The sequence below is a fragment of the Dendropsophus ebraccatus genome, chromosome 14, assembly GCF_027789765.1.
Source record: "Dendropsophus ebraccatus isolate aDenEbr1 chromosome 14, aDenEbr1.pat, whole genome shotgun sequence".
Taxonomy (NCBI): Eukaryota; Metazoa; Chordata; class Amphibia; order Anura; family Hylidae; genus Dendropsophus; species Dendropsophus ebraccatus.
This window is the reverse complement of record NC_091467.1, coordinates 48575295-48596494: the sequence shown is the minus strand read 5'-3', so window position 1 is coordinate 48596494 and position 21200 is coordinate 48575295. Positions and strand designations below refer to the sequence as shown.

The 21200-nt window shown below is 43.3% G+C and overlaps 1 protein-coding gene and 2 long non-coding RNA genes across 3 annotated transcripts in view; 2 read left to right on the top strand and 1 right to left on the bottom strand.

Moving 5' to 3' along the window:
• The window catches only part of LOC138773116 (uncharacterized), a 201354-nt gene that overhangs the window by 7244 nt on the left and 172910 nt on the right, over positions 1-21200 (top strand). The window lies entirely within an intron of this gene.
• On the bottom strand, positions 1558-20496 carry SRMS (src-related kinase lacking C-terminal regulatory tyrosine and N-terminal myristylation sites). Its single transcript, XM_069954091.1, has 8 exons — positions 19992-20496; positions 15612-15733; positions 10230-10396; positions 6391-6529; positions 5720-5878; positions 4584-4765; positions 3057-3213; positions 1558-2108 (listed from the first exon to the last, which is right to left on the bottom strand). The coding sequence occupies exons 1-8, from the start codon at positions 20405-20407 to the stop codon at positions 1927-1929; spliced, it is 1524 nt and encodes a 507-aa protein (XP_069810192.1). The 5' UTR covers positions 20408-20496; the 3' UTR covers positions 1558-1926.
• LOC138773117 (uncharacterized) lies at positions 1982-2566 on the top strand. Its single transcript, XR_011359877.1, has 2 exons — positions 1982-2165; positions 2471-2566. It is a non-coding gene; the product is annotated as an uncharacterized lncRNA (long non-coding RNA).

Sequence of the window (21200 nt, the reverse complement as noted above, 5' to 3'; positions counted from 1 at the left end):
TCTCGGTTAGTATTTGCTGTCTGTCTGGTGTTTGCTTTTAGTATTTGCTGTCTGGTCCTGTGACATTGGGGTTGCAGGGCCTTTCCATGGCCTCCCTTCCCTGCACGTGCACGCTTTGCGGGGTTGGCGGTCACTGACCGACACGGTGTGGAGTTAGCGTAGGGACCCGTGTGGACCAGAGGACCTGCGCGGTGGTACACGGGGCAATATGGCTTGATCAATTCATATACAGACACTCTGGTGTTGATTTTTAATATAGGCCTAGCGGCATTAGTATCAGCCATAGATGGGATGTGCAGCGGTTCCATTCTCTCCAGTTCGTGTTTTACAGTTCTCCTTCTCTGAACAGCTAGCACTCCTTTATAAGACCCACATGACCAAAATTAGCAGGATATGTCTGTGCTCACATGTCTGGACCCTATGTCTTCCCCATTCTGTGAGAGCAGCAATGGTAAGTGTAATACCATATCCATGCTTGTGTCGTTTGGGGGCAGCCTACCCCACCGGTGGTGCCGGCTGGGTTTTGGTGGGGCTTTTTGGGTCTGGTCCTGTGACATTGGGGTTGCAGGGCCTTTCCATGGCCTCCCTTCCCTGCACGTGCACGCTTTGCGGGGTTGGCGGTCGCTGACCGACACGGTGTGGAGTTAGCGTAGGGACCCGTGTGGACCAGAGGACCTGCGCGGTGGTACACGGGGCAATATGGCTTGGTCAATTCATATACAGACACTCTGGTGTTGATTTTTAATATAGGCCAAGCGGCATTAGTATCAGCCATAGATGGGATGTGCAGCGGTTCCATTCTCTCCAGTTCGTGTTTTATAGTAATTATATTCTTGTACTCATGGGGCGGTAATGTAGTAGTTATATTCTTGTACATAGGGGGCAGTATTACAGTAGTTATATTTTTGTATATAGGGGGCAGTATTATAGTAGTTATATTCTTGTATATAGGGGGCAGTATTATAGTAGTTATATTTTTGTATATAGGGGGCAGTATTATAGTAGTTATATTCTTGTACATAGGGGGCAGTATTATAGTAGTTATGCGGTTCAGGGAAGAAACAGAGTGCTGCACCTCACACCTATGGCTGATACTAGTGCCCCTAGGCTAAATAAAAAACACATCAAACACATTATAGTAGTTATATTTTTGTATATAGGAGGCAGTATTATAACAGTTACATATATGTAGATAGGGAGCAGTATTATAGTAGTTATATTGTTATACTTATGGGGCAGTATTATAACAGTTATATCTTACAAGGTTACAGTATTATAGTAGTAAAAGTTGAAAGCTAACAATTTTGTGAGCTCATACAAAGTGCATTTACGAGTAAGGAGAGCAATAAAGCTGCTTACACAATGAGCTTTATATCTGAAATAAATAGTAGTGTGTATAGGGGGAGATTTATCAAACATGGTGTAAAGTGAAACTGGCTCAGTTGCCCCTAGCAACCAATCAGATTCCACCTTTCATTTTCCAAAGAGTCCGTGAGGAATGAAAGGTGGAATCTGATTGGTTGCTAGGGGCAACTGAGCCAGTTTCACTTTAAACCATGTTTGATAAATCTCCCCCATAGTGTTTTGTTGCTTTGTAAGAAGTAACAACTTTTTGATTCATTTCTCAATTTTTCTCAATGCTGGTGAGATGAAAACATTTTGTAGTCTCTTCAGAGTACAGGGTAAGCGTGGTCACACAGGTAACCCCTTCCTGTACACTCATCACTCTGTGGTCACAGTTTCAGTTTTTCAACTCTCAATGGATTGGAGTTTCATTGTATGTCACAAAACAATGTTTTATCAGGATGTAACTAAAAGTCTCCTCATTATCATTAGGGGCATAAGCCACATTGATGATAACACCCATCCTCCATGATCTCAGTAGTTCATATGCATTGATATTCTCTAGAACTCCATCCTTCTTCTTCACCGGATTGACCTCTTAACATTAGTCAATTTTTCTACCAACTCTAGGAAACTTGGTCGACCCTGCGGCTTCTCCATCCAGCAGAGCAGCATTATTTTATACATCTCCGCAGGGCAACCATGAGGCTGCGGCAGCCTGTAACCTTGAGCAACCTTTGCCATTACTTCCCGATTGTTCATTCCTAACAAAAAGAAACATGTACGGGTCAGGAAAGGAAGCAGCCTCATTGGGAAGAGTTGTAAGTGTAGCAGAGCTGAATTCATCTTTAGTTTGGCTGGGTGGGCCTGTGAAGATACTATGGGGGAAATTTATCAAACTGGTGTAAAGTAGGATTGTCTTAGTTGCCCCTAGCAACCAATCAGATTCCACTTTTCATTCCTCACAGATTCTTTGAAAAATTAAAGGTGGAATCTGATTGGTTGCTAGGCTCAACTAAGACAATTCTACTTTACACCAGTTTGATATATCTCCCCCTATGTACATTTGTCATTGCTTATATAAATCATAAGTAAAAACTTTACCAGCCCTATTCTTGTTTTATAGACCCTGCCACAAACTGGAAGCCCCCAATGAATCTTTGAAACCGATAAGCATGTGAATGTATGGACAATATGTAATAAGCATGTAATGCATGGACAATTTGGCTTATAGACTAGTTCCATCTCTAGGTACTCCACTACATCTATGTGTCCCAGTAGGATGTATAGATATTGGTTGTCATTGGGGTGTACTATCGGGGCTTTTGCCCTAGTTTGCCCATATGGTAGAGATAAAATGGATCCTAAGTAACTCTAACCCCAGACTGCAGTCCTGACTCATTACCAGTAGAGATGAGCGAACCTGCCGAGGTTCGGGTTCATATGAACCTGAACTCTCGGCTTCTGACTGCCGCTGTCTGCCCGCTCCTTGGAGAGAGTGGATACAGCCGGAGGACCGCCTGGAAAACTGGGATACAGCCTATGGCTATGGCTGTATCCCAGTTTTCCAGGCGGTCCTCCGGCTGTATCCACCCTCTCCACGGAACGGGCAGACAGCGGGAATCAGAAGCCGAGAGTTCAGGTTCATATGAACCCGAACCTCGGCAGGTTCGCTTATCTCTCATTACGCTCAGCACCACTTTCCGCATTACCTTTGTATGGCACATCTCCAAGTGAGTAAACCTCAAAAATTACAACTCCAAATGACCACACGTCTGATTTGGAAGAATATTTGCAGTACATTAAAGCTTCAGGCGCTGTCCACTTTACTGGGACAGCACGATTGTTTTCTGGAGAATAACAGTCATCCTGAAATAGATGAAGAGCAAAATTAGAAGAAAAAAAAAAAGGTTCCCAGAAACTCCAGCAAAAATGCATGAAGGTCAAAACTAAACTATAACTCCACCTAGTGGTGTTTTTCTGTATAACATATATAGTGTTAAAGGAGAAGTCTGGCGAAAATTTTTATTAAAGTACTGTATTGCCCCCCCAAAAGTTATAACTAGAGATGAGCGAACCGAGTTCGAGTCCGTCCGAACCCGAACGTTCAGTATTTGATTAGCCGGGGCTGCTGAACTTGGATAAAGCTCTAAGGTTGTCTCGAAAATATGGATACAGCCAATGACTATATCCATGTTTTCCACATAGCCTTAGGGCTTTATCCAACTTCAGCAGCCCCCGCTAATCGAATGTCGAAAGTTCGGGTTCGGATGGACTCGAGCATGCTCCAGGTTCGCTCATCTGTAGTTATAACACTTTAATAAAAAATTTTCTCCTTTAAGTTGATAAGGAGAACACTTTCTCCTTTGTATTACATTTCTTACATCTTACATTAGCTGAAAATGCAGTGCCTATTTAATTTCTATATCCTATATTCTAAAGGTCAAACCTTTATTTGTTGAAGCGACTCCTTACCCACAATCTGTCCCCTCCAAACCACTTGTACCTTTAGATAGCTGCTTTTAATCCAAGATCTATCCTGGGGTCAGTTCGGCAGGTGATGCAGTTATTGTCCCACAAAACAACTTTTAAACTTGCAGCCCTATGCCCAACGGCCGTCACCTAGATTGTGTATGTATTAGGCTGGCACACCCTCTCTGTCCCTCCTCCCCACCCTCCTCATCATTAGGAATGCTCCTAGAACATTTCTCCTGTCTGAACATTGCACAGCTGCCTTAACGATCCAGCCCATGTGCCATGCTGACACAGGTGAGGAATAGGAGACAATCTGCCTGGAGCATTCCTAATGATGAGGAGGGATGGAGAGGTTGTGCCAGCCTAATGCATACACAATCTAAGTCCCGGCCGTTGGGCACAGGGCTTCAAGTTTAAAAGTTTTTTTTAAAGACAATAACTGCATCACCTGCCGAACGGACCCCAGGACAGGTCTTGGATTAAAAGCCACTATCCAAAGGTACAAGCGGTTTTGGGGGGGGGGGGGGGGGGGGTCAGATTGTGGGTACAGAGTCGCTTTAAACAATAAAACTCTGCTTGCCTGCAGTTGACAGTAGAGGAGCAAAGGAAACAGTAGTTGACAGTGAGAGAAAATAGAGCGCTTGCTCCTTTAGTAGCATTTGATACTGATAAGTTATGGGGCCCTAAATGCTCTATGTCCAGTAGCCTTTGCAGTCAATCAGTCGACCCACAACACACTGGTAGGAGAGATGACTGTGGACCACCTTAAGTATCCGAGCCATTCCAAAATCTGCAATCTTGCAGATAAGATTTTCTCCAACGAGAACGTTTCGTGTGGCCAAATCCCTGTGGACAACATGTTTCTTTTCCAGATATTCCATACCATCTGCGACCTGACAAATCATGTTGACAAAATCGGCATTTTTAAGCCATTGTCCTTCAGTACCTGCAGAAACATGAACATCTCTATCAAAGTCACATAGAAAAATGTATAATGTCTTTAAGATGTCCCTCTTATGTCAAGTTCCTGATATTTTTAATCACTTCACTTAACCCAGTGCAGAAAAAGAGGGGTGCTACAAAAAGAAGGCCTGGGCTGTGTACTTGCAAGTTATGAGCCTCCAGACAATCTAAACAGTCCATGCAAGGTGAAGGCTTCTCTCTGTTCTCAGCAACAGCAGGGCCTATTGTAACAATTTCCTTGCTTGGCTGCAGCAGTTTCTTTCATTTTTGTTCATACAGCATCTTGCAAAGTCAGTGCATTAGTAACCCTTTCTCCCTCAACATGCCATCAATAGGAGTTTAATGTAAATCATCCCCTAGCACAGTGGATGGGCCTTTGAGTAGTAACAGAATGGTAAGATGTGTAGCCTATTGATTTTTATGGATGCCATTTGTCTCCTATATTCCTCCCCCAATACTAAAGTGTTACTTCTGTTACAAATTTCAAAATCTAAATCAACATTAGATGTGATATAAAGCATGTTTGCAATTTACAATCATTTTTTAAAATTATCACGCTTTAAAACAAAGCTATACTTACTTGTATCCAGGCCCAGTCTCCTGAAGGCAGATTTTTAGTCTTGTGCTGGTAGAGAAAAACTAAACACATGGGAGTCCCAGCTGGTACAGAGTGTCATGGCTCAATGTGTCCACCAGGACTTCCTGCATTTGGTCTTTTTTTTTTCAACTAGCACAAGATGAAAAAAATCTGCCTTCAGAAGACTGGGCCTGAATACAAGTAAGTATAACTTTGTTTTATAGCATGATAACTAAAAACAATAATGCATTTAAGCTACAAACTTGCCTTATTTCACATCCCCTATTGATCTAGATTTTGAAAGTTATAACGTCAGTGTTCATTTAAAGACATCATTGTCTTGCCATCATCTTCGCTTGCCTTTCAAGTAGTCATTGAGGTTTCCTTTGACCATAAGCTCAGTGACAATGTAGATGGGTTCTCCAATAGAGCACACAGCCAGCAGCTGGATGAGGTTCTTGTGACACAGATTCTTCAGAGCAATTATCTCCTTCTCAAAGTCGCTTTTGTTGAGGTCACCTGTATGGAGAAGAAGATCATGTAAGGTGGACATCTTCCAATTATTTTGTTCAAGAAGTTTAAGGGGTACTCCAGTGAAATCTTTTTTCTTTCAAACCAACTGGTTTCAGAAAGCAATGTTGATTTCTAAATGACTTTTATTTAAAAATCTCAAGTCTTCCAGTACTTATCAGCTGCTGTATGTCCTACCGGAAGTGGTTGATTCTTTCCAGTGTGACACAGTGCTCTCTCCTGCCACCTCTGTCTGAGACAGAAATTGCCTAGAGCAGTAGCAAATCTCCATAGAATTTTTTTCCTTCTGTAGACAGTTCCTGTCTTGGACAGAGATGTCAGCAGAGAGCACTGTGTCAGACTGGAAAGAATACACCACTTCGGCAGGACGTACAGCAGCTGTATGGGAAAACCTGAGATTTTTAAATAGAAGTAAATTACATATCTATATAACTTTCTGAAACCAGTTGATTTGAAAGAAAGATATTTTCCCTGGGGTACCCCTTTAATATTTAACCCACCTTGCTTGAAGGTCTTTATGGCCACTGTTTCACTGTTATTCCAGAGACCTTCATAGACTTCTCCAAAGAATCCTTGTCCTAACTTCCTGATCAGCTTGAACTCTGACCGCGACCTCTCCCAGGTTTCATTGAGGTTTGTCTAGAGGACGACATAAGATGTTTTTTTAACATGGTATTCCCATCTGAAGTTTCTATCCCCTATCCAGTCGGTGTGCTGAGTGCTTCATTTATAGCAGGGTGATTCTTTTCCTGGTTTCGGGATCGATGGGGGTGTAGTGATGTACCTACATGAACCATACCCAGTGCCCAGAAGAGGCCTATGGCCTGAGCTGCCTCACTCATTATAGGAAGGAAGCTAGGTAAGTATTGTTTTACTGTATGGGGACACTAAGGGGGTACTTCCCTTGTGTGAGCCACTAAGGGATATTCTTCATCTGTAGGGGTCCACAAGTGCATACTATCTATGTGTATGGGCAATATGGGGTTACCATCTTTCCGAAGAGGCACTAATGTGAGCAGGGCAGCACTAATATACTGTGTGTGTACACAAAGGGAGTGCTGGTATTATGTAGGGAACTATTGTTATATTATTTCTGTCGGTGCAGTTTAAATGGAGATGATTACATAATGTCAATGCCTTCCACAAAACCTATACTGGTCATCTGAAATACTCTGTGCTGCTGGAGACACCAATGCAATCATTGTCTGTAAACTACTTATCATTTCTGCACATCATCACAGGCAGCCGTGTGCTAACACTGACATCCCCCAATACTAGCACACTTACTGAAGATGTATCAGGGTTTACTAGAACAGTATAGCAAAACATAGCAAGCTGCAACTGCAACCCAATCACTGCGTGGCTACATATAGCATAAACACACAAGTCACACAGTCACCACAAAGCTGGTTATCACACTCCACACATCTTGGAAAATGTCCAGTCAGGAGGAATCGATAAGAAAGGATTTATCTATTATACTGTCTTAATAATCGTACTACCTTTAAAAGACCTCTGGGTGGTGCTGTTCTCCATTATAAAAAGTTTATAGATATAAGATATAATTGCATGATTTGCTAAACATGCAGCAATATTGATATTTGTTTAAGGTGCATTAACCTCATTATCTTTTGTGTTGTGCTTTAACATAAGAAGAGTGTCATACATTACACTGGTGATGGGGAAACAGCCCTCCAGCTTTGGTAAAACTACAATTCCCCTTGAGCCTGGACAGCAATAGCTTTGTTTCGCCACAGGTTCCCCGTCTCTGCCTAACACAAACATAGGTTGATATTTGAACAACCACTGAATCACTGAATGACTGGTGAACGATTATCTTGCCATAATATTTTAGTCTATACTGGCAGCCGTTCATTCTAAGTGGTTACAAATGATGAATGGCACCAGCAAAAGATAAGTAATTTATGTATCTATACACAAGAATATAACTACTATAATACTGCTCCTATATACAAGAATATAACTACTATAATACTGCTCCTATATACAAGAATATAATTACTATAATACTGCTCCTATATACAAGAATATAACTACTATAATGCTGCTCCTATATACAAGAATATAATTACTATAATACTGCTCCTATATACAGGAATATAACTACTATAATACTGCTCCTATATACAAGAATATAATTACTATAATACTGCTCATATGTACAAGAATATAATTACTATACTACTGCTCCTATGTACAAGCATATAACTACTATAATATTGCTCCTATGTACAAGAATATAACTACTATAATACTGCTCCTATGTACAAGAATATAACTACTATAATACTACTCCTATACACAAGAATATAACTACTATAATACTGCTCCTATGTACAATAATATAACTACTATAATACTGCTCCTATATACAAGAATATAACTACTATAATACTGCTCCTATATACAAGAATATAACTACTATAATACTGCTCCTATGTACAAGCATATAACTACTATAATATGCACAAGCCAAAAAGACAGAAATGGCTGCACATCGCACCCATGGCTGACACGAAAGCTTATTCAGCTACATTTAAAACCAACATCAGAAGTTAGTATATAATTTGGCCAAACCATATTGCCTCATGTACCACATGCAGGTCTTCTGATGCACATGAGTCCCTAACCAAAAAACATCACTGTGCCGGTCAGCGACCACAATCCCTGCAAAACGCGCGCAAGCAGAAAAGGGGGGCCACGGAATGGCCCTGCAACCCCACCGTCACAGGACCAGACCCTAAAAGGCCCCCCCAGACCCCACAGGCGCCACCGGAAGCACCTGTGTACATAAGGGGAGGATCTCCTAGTATTCTCCCATTCTACCTGCAGAGGAATGGAGAGAGAGGTAAGAGCTTGTTCACACTTGTGTTGCTTGGCGTCCACTTTTTCCGCCGGTGGGGTCTGGGGGGGCCTTTTAGGGTCTAGTCCTGTGACAATGGGGTTGCAGGGCCATTCCGTGGCCCCCTTCTCTGCTTGCGCACGTTTTGCGGGGATTGTGGTCGCTGACCGGCACAGTGATGTTCTTTGGTTAGGGACTCATGTGTATCAGAAGACCTGCACGTGGTACATGAGGCAATATGGTTTGGCCAAATTATATACTAACTTCTGCTGTTGGTTTTAAATGTAGCTGAATAAGCTTTCGTGTCAGCCATGGGTGTGATGTGCAGCCATTTCTGTCTTTTTGGCTTGTGCATATTTTATGTATTCTGTCCCTTTTTTCATTGTGGCTAGCACTCGTGCTTTGTAAGACCCATGTGATCCAAAATAGCAGGAAGCACCTGTGTACATAAGGGGAGGATCTCCTAGTATTCTCCCGTTCTACCTGCAGAGGAATGGAGAGAGAGGTAAGAGCTTGTTCACACTTGTGTTGCTTGGCGTCCACTTTTTCTGCCGGTGGCACCTGTGGGGGCCTTTTAGGGTCTAGTCCTGTGACAATGGGGTTGCAGGGCCATTCCGTGGCCCCCCTTCTCTGCTTGCGCACGTTTTGCGGGGATTTTGGTCGCTGACCGGCACAGTGATGTTCTTTGGTTAGGGACTCATGTGTATCAGAAGACCTGCACGTGGTACATGAGGCAATATGGTTTGGCCAAATTATATACTAACTTCTGATGTTGGTTTTAAATGTAGCTGAATAAGCTTTCGTGTCAGCCATGGGTGCGATGTGCAGCCATTTCTGTCTTTTTGGCTTGTGCATATAACTACTATAATACTGCTCCTATATACAAGAATATAACTACTATAATACTGCTCCTATATACAAGAATATAACTACTATAATACTGCTCCTATATACAAGAATATAACTACTATAATACTGCTCCTATGTACAAGAATATAACTACTAATAATACTGCCCCCTATATTCAAGAATATAACTACTATACTACTGCCTCCTATGTACAAGAATATAAATACTCTACTACTGCATGCTATATACAATAATATAACTATTAAAAAATTACCCTCTAAACATAAAGCTAAATATTATATCTTAGTATAGTGGCAGCTTTACCGCTCTTATCTCATTATTAGACATTCCACATGTTATATATTAGTTGTTCTCTCCTTAGATAAACACTGGGTATATACAGCACACGCCTTATCCTGGTAATGTATGTTGCCGCGGGTAAGTGTAATATACAGTAGATTTAGTGTATTACAGAAATGGATAATCATGATGTTGTGGCATAGTTATGTTACAGTGGTATAGTTTTATAGTGCTAGGCTATGATCTTGGTATGTTGTGTATGTTATGTTGTTGTGTTCTGTTATAGTTGATTTTGGTGTTACAGAGTAATGTTTTTATCAGTGTTACCTCCACCACACATGGCTCCAGCAGGGGGCATTTCAGAAGCTTCCAGTTTGTTTTATGGAAGACGATAAGTTCCTGGATGGAGGAGAAGCCTCTCCCATTCTGGAGGTAAAATTCATTCTTGGAGTTGATGTTAATCCGGAAATGGGTGACTTTATTCTCATTGCGAACTGGGAACAAATAAGATGAATGTCAAGAAGCTGTAAACCTGACCCAACATTGACCGAAAAAACTCCAAAAATCTTAGCCGTACAAAATGTATGCTGGGTAGTATCATTACACAGCTACGCGAACACCAGCAGTTACCCCAGGCAAAAAAATTCAGGCTTTAGTTCTCACCCTTACCTCTGAAAGGGTGAAAGCCTAGTTTGTTACAGTGTAAGGCTATGTTCACACAACGTATTAGACCGACCGTTTCGTGACCCGGACGGGTCACGGAACAGCGGGTCTCTTTCCAGGTCATTGCGGCTGGTACTTAAGTACCGGCCGGATGATCCGTCTGGCCGCAGAGCTCTGATGCGGGCGCATCAGCACGTGCCCGCATCAGAACTTCCCCCTGCACACTAAGGAGCAAGCGGCCGGAGCCGCTTGCTTCATAGTGTGAACTGACAGGGTTTCCTACGGCCACAATTCATTGAATTGCGGCCGCAGAAAACTGACATGTCAGTTATTTGCGGCCCCGTACGGGATCCCGGCTGGAGCGCATACGATGTGTATACGTTTCGGCCGGGATCCCATTGAAAGTAAGGCATTGTTCCACCGCGTTGTTCCGCCGGGTTGTTGTCATCGGCAACTTTGACATAGTGTGAACATAGCCTTAGGCTGGGTTCATACACAGTATATTTCAGGCAGTATTTGGTCCTCATGTCAGGTCCTCATGGCAACCAAAACCAGGAGTGGATTGAAAACACAGAAAGACTATGTTCACACAATGTTGAAATTAAGTGGATGGCCGCCATAAAATGGTAAATAACTGCCATTATTTCAATACAACGGCCGTTGTTTTAAAATAACAGCAAATATTTGCCATTAAATGACGGCCATCCACTTAATTACAACATTATGTGGACATCGCCTTTCTGTATTTTCAGTCCACTCCTGGTTTTGGTTGCAATGAGGACCTGCCATAAGGACCAAATACTGCCTAAAATATACTGTGATAGACTTCCCCAGCTCAGAGGGCCTTGGAGGATGTTCTGCTGTCTCAAATGAAATTAGATGACAATCAGACAGTGGGCACTTTTGATAATGCGCTCCCTATTTATTAAATAAAGAATTTTAGTACCATATTGTTCAATAAGTCCCCCTTGGTTTCCAACAATGCTTTCCAATCACAATACCACGTTTTCTAGTGTGAAACACAACATTTATGCAAATAGAATACTTCTAGAATGGAATAATAAAATAGAATTACTGCTAGAATGCACCCTATTTGTGACTTTTTTGTACTAAAAATGTTTAGGCCTTTAGTGCTCTGCATTGTAGCAGTACGGTGCAGGAGTGGGGGAGCAGTATTACCAGAGCTCTGGAGTTGAGCTAGCATCATGGTCAGTGAGAGGTGCTCGAGTCTGATCACATGGCATTCGAATACTGGGGGTTGATGCCGTTGGATGCAGCCCTTGGGAGTCTGGGTAAACATGGATACAGCGTAAATGCTGAACTATCAAGTTGCGCTCATCTCTAGCTGGCACTCACAGCAGATGACTGACAACAGTGATTGCGCTATGTAAGTTATTTAACCATTTAAATTCTGTGATCAATAGTGATCATAGCATTCAAATGGCTTAATGACCTGTCATCTTGGTGTTGCAACGCAATCGCTCTATGCTAAACATTCGAGAAGAACTAGTAGTATTTCCACCAAGAGGTCTTTTATGGATGGGTCCTGGAGGAAAGGTTGCTGTCTGAGATGTTCAACCCAGCCAGTACTGCAGTACCTGCCGGATTAACATTACTTCTTTTTAATTGGAATGTGGGCACATTTGGGTGTAAAGTGCGCTGTGTAAAAACAAGAGCATCTCACAAATAATTTATTTCTGTTTTGCTGTATATTTTGTGCTTAAATGTCACTACAAGGTATTAGTGATCCACAAAAAAATCCCTCAAATGTGGGGAAGTGCGAGTCCAGGAGAGGGGCGGCAACTTGTCATCTGGACGGGGAGCGGCCAGTGCAGGGATGATTGACAGGCAGAGAGACCGGTTAGTGGCCTGACAGGCAAAGAGACCTGTTAGTGGCCTCTCTGCCTGTCAATCATCCCCACAGAGCACAATCAGTTCCCTTTAACCCCTTAAGGACCGCTGGTGTATATTTACGCCCTGCGGTCAGTAAGGGAATTCAGAGCGGGGCCGCGCGGCGACCCCGCTCTGAACCACCGCGGTCCCGGGTGCCGCATGTAGCTATTAGTGGGCACGGTCCGATCACCATGCCCGCTAATCAGGTAATCAGATGCAGCTGTCAAAGTTGACAGCTGCATCCAATTACCTTATGCAGCCAATCCTTGGTGTCTAGTGGAGTGGATCGCTCCTCCAGGACGTTGTCCCGGAGGAGCGATCCACACATCCTCACCCGGCTGGGGTCTGCGCCGTAATGGCGCTGATCCCGGCTTGGCATTCAGTTGCTTCCGGCTGCAGCAGGCGGAAGCAATAGAGTGCCAATCTCATTGATCTTTGCTGTATATCTATATCAATGAGAGATCAGTGTATTTATACTAGAAGTCCCCCAGGGGGGCTTCTAGTATAAGTGTAAAAAAAAAAAAAAAGTGTTGCTATTAATAAAAAGCCCCCTCCCCTAAAAAAAGTCAGAATCACCCCCCTTTTCCCATGTTATAAATAAAAATAAATAAACATGTTTGGTATTGCCGTGTGCGTAATCGCCCGAACTATTAATTTATCATATTCCTGATCTCGCACAGTAAATAGCGTAAGCACAAAAAAATCCCAAAGTGCAAAATTGCGCCTTTTTGGTCGCATCTAATCCAGAAAAACTGTAATAAAAAGCGATCAAAAAGTCGCATTCGCATTCAAGGTACCGACAGAAAGAACACATCATGGCGCAAAAAATAACACCTCACACAGCCCCATAGACCAAAGGATAAAAGCGCTATAAGCCTGGGAATGGAGCAATTTTAAGGTACATATTATTGTTAACAATGGTTTGAATTTTTTACAAGCCATCAGATACAATAAAAGTTATACATGTTACATATCATTGTAATCGTAACGACTTGACGGACATATATAACAAGTCAGTTTTACCCTAGGGCGAACGGCGTAAAAACAAATATCCCCGAAATAAACAAAATGCGTTTTGTTTTTTCAATTTCACCACACATTTATTTTTTTTCTGGTTTTGCAGTGTACTTTATGAAACAAATCAGCCTGTCATTGCAAAGTACAATTAGTGGCGCAAAAAATAAGGGCTCATGTGGGTTTCTAGGTGAAAAATTGCAAGTGCTATGACCTTTTAAAGCGACTCTGTACCCACAATCTGTTCCCCCCAAACCACTTGTACCTTCAGATAGCTGCTTTTAATCCAAGATCTGTCCTGGGGTCCATTCTGCAGGGGATGCAGTTATTGTCCTAAAAACAACTTTTAATCCAGCTGCGCTGTGTCTAACGGACTGGCACCACCTCTCCGTCCTTCCTCCCCACCCTCCTCATCATTAGGAATGATCCAGGAACATTTACTGCTGTTTGAGCTTTGCACAGGTGTATTAACGATCCAGCCAATGTTCATTATACACACAGGTGGGGAATAGGAAGCAATCTGCCTGGAGCATTACTAATGATGAGAAGGTGGGGGAGGAAGGACAGAGAGGTTGTGCCAGCCTAATGCATATACAAATGTAAGCCCTGGCCGTTAGACACAGCGCTGCCGGATTAAAAGTTGTTTTTATGACGATAACTGCATCCCCTGCCGAACGGACCGCAGGACAGATCTTGGATTAAAAGCTGCTATCTGAAGGTACAAGTGGTTTGGGGGGGGGGTCAGATTGTGGGTACAGAGTCGCTTTAAGCACGAGGAGGAAAAAACTAAAACACAAAAAACGAAATTGGCCCGGTCTTTAAGGGGTTAAAATTTTTCTGTCTTCTAGAAGGGGAGATGGAAAAATAGAAAATGCTAAATTTTTCTGTGTCTTAAGGAGTTAACATAACGGAGTTAACGTAGTGATAAGCCCATCATCTGTAGCTGGAGAAGTGTAACTAACCCTGTCATATCCCATGAACTTCTCCCTAGCGCAGGGATGGGGAACCTTCTGCCCTCCAGCTGTTGCAGAATTACTATGACCATCACGTCCAGACAGCTTTGGCATTGGCTCTTCAGGCATGGGCACTGGCCACCTCTGGAACCCCCTTGGTCCCATCTGTTCTGGTTTAGACATCCACTGGCAATTTACTGGACAGTCACTACTCCTCGCATTCATCCTTTCCTCCCTTATGATATGATAGGAATGGTGGAAGGTTTAGCTATGTGCACTGATCCTATACAGCAGAAGTCTCTCTACTCCCAGCATGCTCTAAAAGCAGCTATCATGGCGTGCTGGGAGTAGTAGTTTTGCAGGAGTTACAAAGTCCTTGTGCAGATTTTTCACCCATGATGCTCTAGCTGCACCGTTGCGATGGGCCCCCTAATATTTCAGCTCTGAATGTCACACATGCAGCCTGCCCTAATCTTTCATGGATGTGAAGTCCAGGCATTCCAAGTCCTGTTATATCGCCTGATATATAGTAACCTGAGAAGAAGCCTGATAAGAGGACAGCGCCCCTCCTCAGGTGATAATGAAAAGACCTTTGACATTTCATAACATGAAGTATGAGGAAACCCTTGAAGAATTCTTATTTAAGGAAACAACATTGTATCTAAATATGAGGGCTGTGTTACCTTATCCCCCTTTATGATTAAAGGGGCATTCCACCTCAAACATCATTTCCTTCCCTTGATTCTATTTCATAATTATGGAAATTAGAGATCTTTGCCGAAGGATTCCACCAGTGTCCTTAGTGGAGGACGCTATTACTTTGTCGGTACTATTGTCAGGGACGTAACTAGAAATGGCTGCCTCCATAGCAAACTTTTGATTCCCCCCCCTTCCTAACTGACCAATAAGCCCTCAAGTGTAGTCATAACATAACGGCGGGCCCCATAGCAGCCACTATGGCTGCTACAGTGGTAGTTACGCCCCTGGCTATTGTTTATTGGGGGGCTTCTGCTTGTATATGGGTGGTTCTTAAAAGTGGCCAAGTGGGCCATATTGTGGCTATAGCCAATACAATCAGTGCTTCTCAACCCCTCTCCTGCTTTTTCAAAGCACCAATTCTCATCATGCTCTGACAGTGTTACCCAAGTCCTTTCCTGTAGTTCCCTCTACTTTTTCTTACATTTACCTGATAGTGAAAATTGTCCAGGGTTGGTATCGCTGGGCCGCACCAGGTAGGAGCCGTGGGCATTAGGTGGAGACATTAGCAATCTCTCTGCTTCTAATCTATTGGAAACTTCTATGAACCAGCTGTGGAAAAAGAGAAGTGGAGAGAATAAGGACCAGGAATGATTTACCCGTAACGTGTACGATTTACAACAAGTACAACAAAATAAAGGGAAGTTGGCAGCAATGGGTTTTGGCTGCCGAGGCCAGGTAGTGATTTGCAGTTGGAGGCGGCACAATGCAGTACCTGTGCATAGACAGAAATAGCAACATGGAATTAGTCACATGACATGGCATTAGGCTACGGATGGAGGGTAATCGGGCATCTCAGGGTATACACCCCATAAGAGTGTATTGAGTCACACAATGGGTGCAGCATAGGGTCATTTTCTTTTATGCAGAGATATCCAGTAGTTTACAATATATTTAAATTGCACAGTGTTTTACTATACAATGTCCTATAGGGGGCACTGTCTGACAGTCTGCATACCCGGGAGAAATCTTTTATTACAACAAACAAAAACTTAGGTTCTAAGAGACATCTACACGGCCTGCACTCTGCACCTGGTAGGATGGGGGCTCTGCAACTTGCTTGCCATCATAGAACTTATCAATCATCCCAATACTAATAATCTACTGTATGGGGCATAAACAGAGAGGCCCTTTACTAAATAGGGGCTGCACAGAAGGACCTTATAGTAACTGGGAGCTGCACAGAGGGGCCTAATACTATATGGGCCTTGTACAGAGAGGCCTAATATTTTAGGGGCACTGGGGAATAATAATAAATGGGAGCTGCACAAAGGGGTCTAATACTATATGAGGGCTGCACAGAGGGGCCAACACAAATGGTGAAAAACTGAAAAGCCTAAAATATTTTCTGCACAGTCTGCGGAGACATGTCATGGCTGGGAGAAGTCCTCATGATGGCCCAGGCTGGATGAAGAAGAAAAGGAAAAGCGAGTGACTCCATTCAGTGAAGTTCCCCCCTGTGATTCTTTCAGAAAAGAAGTCCCCTGTGGGTCACTAGATGTAACTGCACTGTATTCACCTATTTGGTGTGCAGAACCTATGTAGAGCTGGATCAACTATTATATGTTCACGGTATGTGGTTTTTGTACAGTGGATTTTATTTAGTATCTGTGTGGTGGACTTCGTCAGTATGTGGTGGTAATTGTAATTATGTGGTGGTAAAATTTGTCCCCATTTTTGGTCTTGGTATATTAGATTTGGTCAGTAACAGTAAAGTGATAATATTTTCTTATGTACTGGTATCATTTGTATCATTGTTCTCGGTATACAGGATTTGGTCAGTAACAGTATGGGAATAATATGTATGGTCACAATATTTGCTCTTATTGTTGTATGTGGCAAAATACAGCTCTAATTATTCTATGATTATTGTTGCATGTATATTTTTTTACTATTGTTATTATGATTTATATTATGTGCTGATTATACAATTTCTCTTTTTCTTCTTATCTTTTAATTGTTATTTTTATTAGTACTTCTATTATTATTATTACTACTATTTTTATTATTATTATTTATATTATTATTTCTACAATTATTATTATTGTTGATATTACTTACATATACTAGTTTTTTTTTTAGAAAAAAAAAGCTGGAAAAATTTACAGAGGCAACTTTACTGTGCACCAAATTTTTGCTAAAAAGCTGTGGTACGTGTCTAATACCACAGTCATTATGGGCGAAGGGCAGTGGCATAGCTACCATAGAGACAGGCCAGGCAGCTGCTATGGAGCCCATGGAGGGGGGCCCAGGGATGCACAGGAAAGATAAGAGCCATCCTGTGTCCTTCTGCTTAACCCCTTATGCACTACTGTTTTTAAGTGACCCAAAGTTCCCTTACATGATGCAACACAAAAAAAGGGTTAAAAAGCAGAAGACAAGGAGATCTCTGCTTCACTGCTCTGATAACCCCTTACCTCTGTTCTCAAAGTTTTGAGAGGTCAGGGGTTATCAGTGCAGGAGCAGTGAAGCAGAGATCTCCTTGACTTCTGCTTTTTAACCCTTTTTTTGTGTTGCATCATGTAAGGGAACTTTGGGTTACTTACACACAGCAGTACATAAGGGGTTAAGCAGAAGGTAGTCTGCTCCTGCACCTATGTATTTAACCATAAGAGCTCCTAATGGGCCCTTATAGTTAAATAGAGTATCTCTCAAACCTGGCATGGGGCACAGGGGCAGGGATTTAGTTAAGTTTAGTACAGATACCTTGATCTTGATAAAACCCCCCTAAATAGTTTTAGGCTCTTTTAAAACAGTGGTAATTAGATCAGCGGGCTCTCCTTGGTGTCAAAATCGGGAAGCACTGAGCAGTTAGATTGGGCATCTTCAGCAGCAATGGGGGATCAGGGGAGGTGAGTACTCTGCAGCTCATTTCCATTGAAGTGGATTGTAATACCACTCACAACCTGAGGACAGAGGTATGACTGTTTTTGCAAGAAAGTAGCTGTTAGCTACAGACTTTAGAGTTTTTGACCCCCCCCCCCCCCCCACAGATACACAAAGAAAATAATGAAGAATTGTTTTTCCTGACCCCCTTCCCATCCCTATCCCTCTTTATTTTCTGTATCCCTTCCCTCCACTTTCCCCTTTATTTTGTTTTTCCTATATATAAATAAAAATCTTTTGAATGCGGAATCATCAATGAAGACACTCTAACAATAACACTGCAAAAACAGTGTGTGTGAATACAGTCTTGCCTTTTCACTATTACGATTGATTGTTATTGCATCAGTTCTTTCTTGGCTATTTATATAGCGAGAAATGATAGTAACAATAACAATTTGCAGTAAAATAACAATTTCCTAGTGCACACTAGCCACCTTATGGGGGATAAATGGCCTATGATGGTGGTTGTAGTTGCAAATTTCTTGTTACACAATAACATGGGTGTCATCCGCACCGGACCCCCCGCTGGACCTGTTTATCGCTCTGTGCATTTTACATGTTTTCTCTGTATGAACATGGCATCAGTGCAGTGTTCTTCGATCTGTGGCTTTCCAGCTGTAGCCAGGGCTGTTTCTAATGGGGGGCGGGCCAGGCCGCCCCATCATCTGCCCAGATCGCCGCCACTCCGGCCGGCAGGGTTGGGCTGGGCCAGGGGGCACGCGCCCCCCGGGCCGGTCCCTCCAGACGGCTGTATCTTTTGCAAATACAGTGAGCTTCCGGCAAAGGCAGCTGGCCACAAACCGGAAGCTCACCGATGTAGCCCCGCGGCGCCTGGACTTCTGTCACATGTCCGTAGCCTAGGAGAGAAGTCCGGGCGCCGCAGGGCTACAGCGGTGAGCTTCCGGTCCGGTGTGTGGCCAGCTGCCTGTGCCGGAAGCTCAATTAACTTGCAAGACCAGCTGCCGGACAGAGGGAGACGTTGCTGCAGGATCCAGGAGAGGTGAGTGTTTTTTTTCCCCTCTCATAATTGCAGCAATGTGGGGGCTACAAAGGGGCCAATACTATGGGGGGCTGCTCGGGGGGAGAGCTATACTATGGGGGGGGGCTACTCGGGGGGAGGGATATACTTTGGGGGACTACACAAGGGGAGGGCATTACTATGGGGGGGCTACACAGGGGGTCTATACTATGGGGGGCTACAGGGGGGAGGGCTATCCTATATGGGGCTATTACTATCTGGACTGCCCAGGGGGATTATTACTATGGGGGGAGCACAGGTGGGATTATTACTATTGGGACTGCACAGGGAGGGAATATAACTATGGAGGGAGCAAAGGGGGGATTATTACTATGGGGGAAGCACAGGGAGGATTATTACTATGGAGGGGAGCACAGGGGGTTTGTTACTATGGAGAGGAGCTCAGGGGGATTATTACTATGGGGGAAGCACAGGAGGGATAATTACTATGGCGGAAGCACAGGGGGGATAATTACTATGGGGGAGCACAGGGGGATTATTACTATGGGGACAGAGCACAGGGGGGATTATTACTATGGGGGGGCACAGGGGGATTATTACTATGGGGGGAAGCACAGGCTTTTAGCAAGATTCGCCCTGTAGTCCTGGCTGTAGCACAACTACAACTCCCACAAATAGAAGGTAGAGATTTCCAACCTGCACATCTTCAGCTGTTGCAAAACTACAACTCCCAGCATGCCCTGACAGCCGTTGACTGTCAGGGCATGCTGGGAGTTGTAGTTTTGCAACAGCTGGAGAGCCACAGTGTAGGAAACAATGCACAAGCAGCATATGGAATGAAAGGAAGAATAAAGCAGCATTATTTTTCCACACTGCATGAACCAGAAAGATCAGGATGAACAGAGCTAAAGACAGGAGAGCTCTTGAAATGATCAGGCTACTTACTCCTCATTGCTCAAGCCAGGATAGCTATCAAGGCAGTAGATATTGTGTTGACCATTAAGGTCTAACGTCGCTTGACCGTTGTCAATGGCGCTAGGACTAGAGTTAAAACTTAAAGACGAGGTATAATTTGCTGGCACCAGTCCCATCTCCATGGCTCCTGTCAGTTTCCTGGCCAGGATATAATCCCCCTCATCCCTGATCATACAGAGTTCCTCCCCGGCTTGCACAGTTAATTCTTCCTGGTCCCTGGCTTCGAAGTCATATATCACACGGACAAGGTCCACACTTGGCTTCAGGCTGGGCATGGGACGTTCCACAGTGGACACAGGTGGCTGTCGTGTGGTCACTAGAGGTGGCCAGATTTTGTCCCATAGAAAAAGCATACAGGGCATATAGGTCCTACAAAAGTCCTTCATGCTTGAGTCAGGTGTGATCGCCCGCCTAGGAGTGGATCGCCCTCCCCATGCTTACTGCTGCCTCCTGATCTGTGCAGTTATTTTTCATCTGCTTCACTTCCTGATCACTTTAACCTGCACGAAGCGAAACTCTTGTCCTCAACCAGGAAGACTCATGTCCTGAACCAGGAATGTGGCCAGACCAGTATTTTACATGAAAAGAGAGGACTGATGCCACAGAAGAAAAACCATGAGGGTTAAAAAAAAAAAAAAAATACCCACAGATTATACAGGAGTGAATGAGTCTTCGTTCTTAGGTGAAATTGTATCCAGACGTAGCAGAGCTGAGTTTGTAATTGTGTTGCTTTTTGTGCCTGGTGAAAATAATGGGTTAAGTTAACCCCTTAGGGACCGGGCCAATTTAGTTTTTTGCGTTTTCGTTTTTTCCTCCTTGTGCTTAAAAAGGCCATAGCACTTGCAATTTTTCACCTAGAAACCCACATGAGCCCTTATTTTTTGCGTCACTAATTGTACTTCGCAATGACATGCTGAATTTTTTCATAAAGTACACTGCAAAAGCAGGGAAAAAAAATGTGCAGTGAAATTGTAGGGACCCATGTGTATTAGAGACCTGCACATTGGTACATGGGGCAGTGTGGCTTGTTAAATTTACACACAAACTTCTGATGTTTTTTTATATGCAGCCGAGAGGCATTTGTGTCAGCCATAGGTGTGAGGTGCAGCGCTTCTTTCTCTCCTGGATCATATTATAGTAATTATGCTCTTGTACATAGGAGGCAGTATTATAGTAGTT